Below are 10891 nucleotides of genomic sequence, written 5' to 3'. Positions count from 1 at the left end.
CCTGGTAGCCCACAACCTCCAAGTTGTAGTGGCCATATGCGAAGTACGAGCTATTCCGTATCATATTGTACTCGTAAGGCTATGGGTTCACCAGCTAACGAGAACAAAGGTTTGTAAATAATAATTTAATATGTTATTCTATTTAAATTTTCGTACTGGTGAAGTTTTAATCAGGTTTAACTTGAAAAGAATGCTAGTCATAAAATCAATAATGATAGGTAGTATTTACACTGAAGTTAACGTTACCTAAGAATCATTAGCGAGTTTTGAATTAACTTTATCTTTAATCAATGAATAATTGGATGAATGCTCGTAACACTTGATAATATATTTTTTACTTTTAATGTGTATATGTATTTAGAAAGTTAGCACAAATCTTCATAATACATTTCTGTTATAAGTTGTGTTTGTATAAAATTGATGTTTATTATTACTTAATTAAGAAATGCGTGGGAGAACATCTACAGAAGTGGACAGTCGTACAAGTTCCAGTGCTAACAAATTTCCTCCGAATTTATCGCGTTCTCGATCCGCCCAGTCATTAAAATTATTAGGCGATACACAAACACAAGACGACAAGTTAACTATTTTAGCGCAATTGTTCTGGTTGGCTGTCGGTCTATTGGAATCGGACTATGAACATGAATTTTTACTTGCTGCAAGGTATTTGTTATAAAGTGATGATGCAAAAATTCTTTAGGTCAAACTAATACATATTTTGTTTCATTTTTGTAATTTGCAGATTACTGAGCAGAGTTCTACATAGATTACCTTTAGATAGACCTGATGCTAGAGATAAGATAGAGAAAATTCAACAGCAACTTCGTTGGACTTCATTTCCTGGAGTACATGCCCTTCTGCTTAAGGTGTCATTATTATAACAAATTTATTCTTTCAAAAAGAAAATAATACATTATTTTTGTTATTCTTTTATCAATTTAGTTGACATTCCAGTATTGTCGAATTTTACATTTTTGATTGTTATATTGATACTTTTGTTATATTTTCAGGGATGTACAAATCCAAATACATACGAACCAGTTGTTATACTGCTCTCGCAATTTACACCAGTTTTAGATTTGGCGGTGGTAGATCCAACTCAAAGTCTCGCTTTTCCTATGAATGTTGTCGCTTTATTACCGTATATGGTTTTGAATTACGAGGACGCTAATGAATTATGTATTCGTAGCGCTGAAAACATTGCTCAGGTATAAGAATATTTGAAAATGCTTTATAATTTTATCATAACTGTTCTATAATAAGTCTTGAAGTACATGAATATTAATTTATTATTTTAAGATACCATATAAGTAATATTTACATTTTGTTTCCACAGGTTAGCACTGAAAAAAGTAAGAAACTCGAATACTTAGGTACCGTTATGACATTATACAGTCGCCGAACTTTCTGCAAAGAAAGCTTCCAATGGACAAAATGCGTTGTAAAGTATTTATACGATACATATGCTCACCTTGGTCTCCACATGCTCGCGTTTTTAGTTGAGGTTCTAGAGAAAGGTTCTCCAGCAGTTCAGTTACCTATTCTTAGTATAATTCACTGTATGTTGCACTACGTAGATTTGGCGACTCCACAAGCGCAGACTATAAATTCGGATTTACTGAGAGTTATCACAAAATATTTAGAGGTAAGATCAGATATTTTTTATAAAAAAAATATCTTTTTTGTGATTGACCCAATGCATTAATTAAGAGACTAATTTCACAAATTATATTTGAAAGCTAGTTAAATATTAATTTGAATATTTTAGGGTACTCATTGGAAAGAGGCCTTGAAAATTTTGAAATTAGTAGTGAATCGCAGCAGCAGTCTCGTTGTGCCTCCTGCTCCGCAGTCGCATTTATGGGAGTCTTGCCCATTGCCACCTCATCCATCATTCTCCGAAAATGATAAAAAGGTAATATTGAGAAAAAATTGATGAAAATTTAACCTCTTTATATGGCCAGGAATGAAATTTGTGTAATCATATTATCGAATCTATTAATTGTAGGAAATTCTTGTATTTTAAAAATAATTATTTATTCAACAAAAATATGATTATCTTGCAAACTAAGAAACATGTGTTCTTTATTTTTAGGAACTACCTGGTCGTACCATGGACTTCACATTTGATCTTTCTCAAACTCCATTGATAGGCCGTAGATATCTTGCAAAAGGCCAGTCTTCAACTAATAATTCAGCTAATAATTCTGGACCTCAATCGACGACTGCTGATGGTTCAACTGCTTTGTGCCCTGCATACCCTAGTTCACCTAGACGTTCTGTTTCATTGTCACCTGCGGACAATACGGCATTGGCTGGCTGGAAGAGACCATGGTTATCACAGGTAATTATACATGTTATCAGAATTTGCAATTTCAGAACTTCAGTTCACTTTTCTCGGCATTTCAAATTTATAACATGCAATGTATACAATATCTGTGGATTTATATATATGATGCCATTATGGACTTAATGATATCATTGTAGTTTATCTTGTATATAACATTTGTATTCAATCCTTCTTAACATGGTAATTTTTACGAAAAAGCTGCAGAGTATTAATATTTTTATTTACGTTTTATTTCTTTATGATTCACTGATCAAAACGCTTTTTGTTAATTACTGTTTCAATAATCAATGTTTTATATATATAATAATGCTAACTTAATCAATGTTTTATATATATTTCCTTTAGGGCCGCGTCAGAGAAAATATGGTAAACCTTCTTTCAACTTGTGGCCAACGTGTCGGATTACCGAAGAGTCCTTCTGTAAGTACTTTAAATTATTTTAAGTTATTATTTATCAATAGTTTTACCTGAATAGACTCAGGTTAATTATTTTCATTAGTGTGAAGTAAATAATCTATACCAAGTATACTCAAAATATTCTATATACTATATATTTGCAATTTTATCATGCCGCTGTTAATAGGATGAAATATTAAATTCAATATGTTCGAAGGTAAATCAGAAAGGAGTCCAGGTCCCAGGAACCAATAAAGTATACTTGTTTATCTGGCTTGTAATCAAAACACGCTGAAAATTATTTTGAAAATAAATTTACCACACTATCAAATAAAAGTTTTATTTATGCTTGTATGCACTTTTATCACAAGCGAAATACTCATTTTAAATATTCAATTTGATTTTGATACACATGTGCAAATTTTTTACACGATTTCTTATTTGGTAAAGCACTATGTTTACTACATATTACACTATATTTTTTAATAAACACGAATATGATATTTTATAACGTATTACTTCAGTTAAGGTATTGAAATAGCAACTGCACAGTATATATCTCATCAGTGATGGGGAAAGCAAAATAAATATATTTTATGGATTTTACTATTTTCACCTTTTTTAATAATATTTACTGTAGTTTCCATTTAATATCCTCAGGTGATATTTAGCCAATCATCAGACTTAATGGAAAGACAAAGTAGTATGGCAAGTAGCACTGAAGAAGTTTCTGGAGGACCAAATGATCTCAGCGGTGGCAGTAGAAGAGATGATCATCCTGATCAGTTCGGTGTATTCAAGGACTTCGATTTCTTAGAATATGAAAGCGAAAGTGTCGAGGTCAGTAAATTATATTTAATGTCTATTTTACTTCTACTTTAGGCAGATGCTAATGAAATTGTGCCATATAACACGGATATAATTATGTATTATAAAATTATATTATATAAAAGCAATATATTTTAGTTACTAATTAATATAAAATTTAGGTTTTTAGAATTTATACAATATAAAATATAATATTTATCATGATAATATGTAATAAATAATTTAGGGCGAAAGTACTGATAACTTCAACTGGGGCGTAAGAAGGCGTCCCTTGAGCGACGGTGATTTGGATCAACCTTCCTCATCGGCAAATCAAACAGAAAGCTTTAGTGAAGAAACTCCAGTTTTAAGCAAAAGAAAGGTATTAAAATATTTACAATAAACCTGTTTAAATACTATAAGAATCTGCATCCAAATGCACTGATTAGAAGTCAGTGAATTTCAATATCTGATACTATGTTACTTTTTATAATAGTAAATTATTCTAATTTGGATGTATCAACTCTTTATTTTGATAGGCTCGTAGTGGAATGCCAGAGGAATCATCTGATGATGAAATGGAATCAGAATCTCCATTAGATGAAGTATCTGCAGCTCCTGAATTTGGGCGAGAGGGTGGATCAACATCTGCTGGCTTTCCACCATCTAGTTTAAGTTTACGAGAACATCGAGCGAGGAATGATTCAGTATCAAGGTAATAATTTCATGATTTAGATCTTTGTCTCGCAAACTTTTGTTGTTTTCTGTTTTGTACTGATAAACCTTTATAGATTACTAACTGATCACAATGATATATATTATTTCCTAGTGGTTCGAGTGCTGGAGATCTCGGCGATGTTACACCATGCAATGCATCACCAAACCTTTCTGCACTCTTGTCATTCCGCACCTCTATGAGAGATGATACTGAAGATGCCTGGAGAAAAGAAATGCAGAGTTTATTAACACACCAATCTACACATCATGCTCCTGATTTATTCAAAGTGCTCTCTAAATTACTCTTGGTAAGCATAAATCTAATCAAATTAAATTTACGAAGATCTGTTTTATTGAAATTTTGGAAGCTTCTCGTTTTGGAGTTAGAAATATTTAATTATCATGTTTGTAAATACGATTTTGCAATGAAATTATTTTTATTCAGGATGTGATAAAGAAAAGTGTTGCAATGTCTCGCGAAGCACTGATGTATTTAATAGGACCTGGAGCAGCCTTGGGGGATCGAATATCATCAGTAGCTGATTTGCTTTCTTACAAAGCAGAACCACCTCGAATATGGTAAAAACTAATTTGCATAATGCCTGATATTATCGTTTTTGATTTTGGCCTTAATGAAATTGTGCCGGGGTAAGAATAAGCTACATCATTACAGTATTCTAAATCTGGCTCTCACTACATTTAAAATTACATTTTCTCAGTTTAATCAAAATGCATTTCAATTTTGTATTTAATTTCGCGCAGGTTTGCTCTCGGCGGAATTAACAGTCCCCGTCTAGCAGAAAGTTTGCGATTCGGTGTTTTGGAAGTGCAGGAGCATTTAGAAACATATTTTGATAGAAAAGATCATGTCACGGAAGTAAGACTACATTTATTTTCAAATAGAAATTTTATTTTATATAACACAAATATCAAAGAAATGCGCAGAAAATGCACGTGCAAATAATAATTTTTTGAATCAGTTCATATTGCACTGCATATGTCAATTATATCTCAATATTCATAATCTATGGATTAGTGTTAAAATTGAATTATTACTTAGTGTTTAGACGCAGTTCGAGCAAATTGTAAACTGCAAATGATGTTTGAGCCACCAGAACCATCAGATTATCAACATGAAGAAATATTAGCAGAGCTAGGTCGTGCGATATATAAACTTTTATTCCAACTTTTATTGCTGATCGATAGTTGTAACAAAATGTTATCAGCAGTTACTACAGCTGCTAAGGCTGCACAGGTAACTTATTTTGTTCATACTTTAAACCTTGAAATTGAAAGTTTAATATTGTTATTCATTCATAAATAATATTTCTCATTTCAGTTAGCAGATATGTCTGTAGCAGTGCAAAATGTACGCACCGCGTTATGCAGATCTTGTGAAGAAGAAAGTTCTGCTGGAGAAGACACCCCAACAGCGAGTCCTGTGCCCCCTCCCACTACGCCACCTCCAGGAGAGGTTGAGGGTGCATTGCTGGAACTTGTCAAGTCAGGCAGGTTAGTACACAGTTAAAGATAAAAATTAACTATGGTATTCTGATAGTCAAGATAGCAATGTTTTACTTAATTTTTCATTATTGCTTTTCAAAACTCTTTACAGGTGGAATGCTGCATTATGCCACGTACGAAAATATCGCCAGTCCTGGATTCTTCCAGAATCTTTGTCTGGTGATTCCTTGAATACAGTATCAGCATATTCATCAGATGACGACGATGTGGCCTTAGTACTAAACATGTACTGTAATATTCTGGCACAAGATAAACCAAGTAAGTTTAAAGTTTTGTGTGGCATATAATTTTTTTGCAAGACAACTGCAATTAAATGATAATATAGTATAAGTTACAAAAATCTATGATTTAATTGCATGTTTTAAACTTAAAATATCATTTATATATGTCATCAAAAAGTTTTATTTAACTTAAAAAGGATGTGCTGAATAGTATTTTAATTGTTCTTTTTTTCTATTAAGATATATTCATCCTGACACGCACCGAAACAGAACTGGCTGATGTGTCCGCTCAGATTATGGAGAGCTTATATCAAGTTCAAAGTGCGTTGTCCAGACTGGAGCAGACTATAAAATCGTCCAGGCGTGAAACAAATGCGCAAAATACTATCGCACTGAATAGATCTTCGCTAAGCGCTGACGATTCATCACTGGTGAGCCACGATGTCTGATTAGTCTCGAATTTAAATTATAATATTTTACCAGAATAAAAACACGGTAGAACTATAAGCAGAAATATGTTACTTGTATAAGATATTAATATTATCACCTGTATCTGCCATTCACTTATGACATTCATCACATACATTTTCAAATTGTTTTAGTTTATTTGGAAATGTTCATATATATCTGAGAATTTTTCGTAAATTTATAACCAAATTAATTATAAAATAAGGTAAATGTTTATTAAACACATTTCCAGATTACACCGTTTAAATAAATGAAAGTATTGTGTTTATTATTTTTAGTAATTACATGCTAAATGAAACATTGATAAAATGTTTGAGGCCTAATATAAGTGATATTGTTATGTGTTTCAAAACTTTTCTTTTTTATTTAGTAAAACTTTTACCAGTGAAATCTAGTTAATTGAAAGTTATTATATCATTTTTTATAGTGCGCATTGTACAACTAGTAAAATTTTAATTAGTAATATTTTTTTTAATAAAATTTAACATTATTTCTTGATGTTAGAAAAAGTGTTATTATATATGTGTTTATAATATTTAAATAAATGTTGTATTATTAAATATTAAAGCCATTTTTTCTATTTTTTTATAATTGCAGATTAATTTTTAAGTATATTATATGCGAATACGACAATTTATGTGCGAGAATTCAATTATTTTAAGCATACTTAAGATGGATTGATATATTTTTGTGTGTCCAAAGTTTTTCAAATCCTGATGCATAAAGCAACACAAGAACATTATTGTGGGTCTTTTGAAAATTTAGCTATTTAGATAAAATTATCAACTTCATTTATTTCGAAAATAAAGTTTTCGCTATAGTAAATGCGATTTCCAATTAATGTACTATACAAACTTGTCATATAGAATGTACGTAATTATATTATGTGCTTGGAATAAAGCTGCTAAAAGTTCCAAGATTTAATTAATTTTTATAATTATTTAATAATATGATTTTTATAATTAGACTTTTCGTAGGTCTGTAATATTTTAGGATGTTCGTACTTTATAGATCATGAACTTTATCTAAATGTTAAGTTTCATTAAAAAAGTATGAATAGTTGAATTGCGAAGAAACTGACCGACCCATCTTTGCCAATAACTAATAAGCACTATCTCCAAGTGTTATCTTTCGAACGGTTTTAAATTTTGAAAATCGGTTCCGTATTTTTTGCGAGAACGAGCACATTTTTTTTATCTAAGAAAAAACGTCGACAAAAGCCAAAAATTGGCTCACATAAAATACAATTTGGTCTCAAACGAGCCTTTTCAAGTCATAATGACTTGAAAAGTCGATAGATAATAATATTACCAAGTCGCATTTTCTGGAAAAAACATGAAAATTCTCCTTCGGGAAGTTTCTTGTGTTTTTATAAATATGAACTGCTAAATGATGACACATAATCTAGAGCCATAAATGACCACATAAATAAACATATATATATATGTATATATATATATATATAATATAATAATAATAAATATTATTATAATAATAATAAATGGTGGTCTGCCCGAAGGCAGGTCCATGATGTGAGAGCCGCCCCAAATAAATGATTTCCTTACCCTTCGTCATTCTCATTACCACTATTTTCTCTCCTTTTTTTTCATGTACTTACCTTCCCAAACTTCTGCTTCCATGCTTCATGATTCTGTGCTTCGTCTTTCAGTTCCCTGTATTTTCTCTTCTCACGTAAGTCATCAATCATTTGCATTCTTCTTCTTCCTATTCCTTTCAGTCCTTCTATTTTATCCTCGAGGACGTCGTGCAGGAGACACTCTTTCTGTAGAAGGGTCCGATCCAGTCTTTTCTTCTCACTATTGTGCTCAGTAGAGTCCTTTCTTTGCCCACTTTTCTTCTTCAGTTGTTATTTTCTCTGTTCACTTTCTCCTCTCCATTCCACTGTCCTCTTATATATGCGATGCATGCAAAAAATGCGGGCGCACGCCTTAGGGGGCGCCAAAACGAGATTCGGAAATAAAAATTTTAATATAGTTTTTTTTTAATATAATTCAAAAAACATATAATTTCTTTGCATTTTTCACTAATTTTTGAGCAATATCATGATTTGTTTAATAGAATAAATCGCATAAAATCTCCAAAATAAATAAGTTAAATTTTTCAAAAATTTTATTTCAAGCAATAATAAACATACTGAAATGTTTGGATGTCCTAAATAGTTTGGATTGAAAATAAGAATTTAGAAGTAGTTTGGTAGTGATTATGAAGAACCCGCGAATCGCCACGATATTAATGATTAATAAATTTGAAATCAATGTGCTTTTATATTATATATATATCTAATTTTTTGTGTACTAAATCCAGAGTTATTGAAATGTACTTAAAACAAATAACGTAAATATTCTTATAATTTTAATGATAAACTGTTAAAACAGAAATAACAAGGGGGGGGGGGTTTGCTAGAAAAAAAAATTGCATGTTGGCGCTGAGGACTCCAGGACCGGCCCTGTATATATATATATATATATATATATATATATATATATATATATATATCGTCTTACGTACGATGCGCGTTTTAAGCTCTGCGTTGACGGATCCGAAAAACACTGTCAAAACAATTCCCCAATTCGTTCATGATGTGTTGTGACGCTTTAAAAGTTTTTATTTCTGATAGCGCGAGGGATATTTGGAGAAATGACATCGGTATCATGCCCTAACAGGACCGTATTTAGAGTTATAAATAAAAATTTAATAATACATATGAAATGAAATATTTAATAATACACATGAAATTCGTCATTAGGATATCATATTTTATTTGAATTATGGTTATAATTTAAGTATGTTAGCGTATTATATACGTAAAGTATCTTAAATTTTTAACTTCAAGTATAATATATGTAAAGAAACTTGTGTTCTTTATACTACGTATATTGTTTATTATGACAATAGTAACAACACTATGTGTGATTATATTTATCATTTACACAACGTAGATATTATTTGAGTATTTATATAAAAAAAGGTAAAAAAGTTAAGAATTATAATTTTGGCATTTCGAACATGGAGCAAACAAAAACTAGATCCGATCTGACACTTGAATTTATGTTTTGTTTTCTCCGTGCTGTCACTATGGGTGCATTCGACTTGGACGCTTACGCGCTGTGAGCGCGCCGTGAGCGCGCTTTCATCGTTCGACTTGGCGCTGTGAGTGTGGCATAAGTACGCTCGTAGCACCATCGTAGGATGCTCGTAGCACATATTTTGCGCTCACATACGCTCACGCCACAGAGGTAGGGCAGCGTGAGCGTGAGCGTCAGTTGTTTTTACTATCTGTCATTTCATTTGTTTATTAATTGTCAAATTCATTATAATTCCGCAAAAATAGCAAGCTGTAGATCACAATTATTTCTTAATATTAATATTGATATTAATTAATTTTAAATTTAATTAATTTTAAATTTCAATTTTAATATTACTATTAATTAAGCATAAGCTAACCAAATTTCATTTATTTATTAATTGTTAAATTCTTTATAATCCCGCAAAAATGCCAAGTTGTATATCACATTTATTTTTTATTCATATTATTTATTTTATTTTATTCATATTATTTATTTATTTTAAATTCAATTAATTTTAAATAATTTTAAATTTTAATTTTAATATTACTATTAATTAAGCATACGCTATCCAAATCTCATTTATTTATTAATTGTTAAATTCTTTATAATCCCGCAAAAATGCCAAGTTGTATATCACAATTATTTTTTAATATTAATATTAATATTAATTAATTTTAAATTTAATTAATTTTAAATAATTTTAAATTTTAATTTTAATATTAATATTAATTAAGCATAAGCAAACCAAATTTTATTTATTTATTAATTGTTAAATTGTGTATAATCCCGCTGAATGATCCAGAAAGTAATAAAATTTACACAATTACCGTTACCGCCAGTTGCCGCCATTTTGATGCTTATTGACGCTCACAGTTTCCAAAACGAACGGAATTTAGTTATCGATTCTGAGCGCTTATCGGCCAAGTCGAACGCTAAAAATTCGTGCTTATAAGCGTGAGCGCTCACAGCGCGTAAGCGTCCAAGTCGAACGCACCCTATATGGGCCTATCTGTCCAGTAGACATGTGATGCGTGTTGACAAGCCGCGATGCGTGTTGGCAACCCGCTACATCACTCCGCCCTAATGAAAAAGATTGTTTCGCATCTCTGACTGCCATCTTGAACTTCCTTGTAAATTTCTTTTGGTTGAGATTGTGTGATAAATTTTATTTGTTCGTGGCCGTGGCCGTTTTGAATGCCGTGTTGGCTTGTTGAGTTTGTTGATTGCTTACGTGGCCCTTCGCTGGTGAGTTAGCGGTTGAGTAGATGTGGCCCTTCGCTGGTGAGTTAGCGGCTGAGTATATTTGACACTTCGCTGAT

General features: G+C 31.3%; 1 protein-coding gene across 1 annotated transcript in view; it reads left to right on the top strand.

The window, feature by feature from the left end:
* Positions 1-6613, top strand: part of LOC113386046 (protein furry-like) — a 119802-nt gene extending 113189 nt beyond the window's left edge. The window contains 19 exon segments of the mRNA XM_026623855.1: positions 1-109; positions 444-663; positions 743-866; positions 1011-1208; positions 1337-1645; positions 1769-1915; positions 2096-2344; positions 2696-2770; positions 2934-2963; positions 3407-3586; positions 3801-3935; positions 4093-4268; positions 4383-4578; positions 4716-4849; positions 5033-5147; positions 5331-5525; positions 5610-5782; positions 5886-6052; positions 6256-6613. Of these exon segments, the coding sequence (XP_026479640.1) occupies positions 1-109; positions 444-663; positions 743-866; positions 1011-1208; positions 1337-1645; positions 1769-1915; positions 2096-2344; positions 2696-2770; positions 2934-2963; positions 3407-3586; positions 3801-3935; positions 4093-4268; positions 4383-4578; positions 4716-4849; positions 5033-5147; positions 5331-5525; positions 5610-5782; positions 5886-6052; positions 6256-6464 (3141 nt within the window). The 3' untranslated portion in view covers positions 6465-6613.
* Positions 6614-10891: the final 4278 nt, after the last annotated feature.

Source organism: Ctenocephalides felis, unplaced genomic scaffold, assembly GCF_003426905.1.
Source record: "Ctenocephalides felis isolate EL2017-DRISC unplaced genomic scaffold, ASM342690v1 CF-g0.4_SCAFFOLD_03571, whole genome shotgun sequence".
Classification (NCBI taxonomy): Eukaryota; Metazoa; Arthropoda; class Insecta; order Siphonaptera; family Pulicidae; genus Ctenocephalides; species Ctenocephalides felis.
The sequence above is the reverse complement of the archived record's forward strand: the minus strand, read 5'-3'. Positions and strand labels throughout refer to the sequence as shown.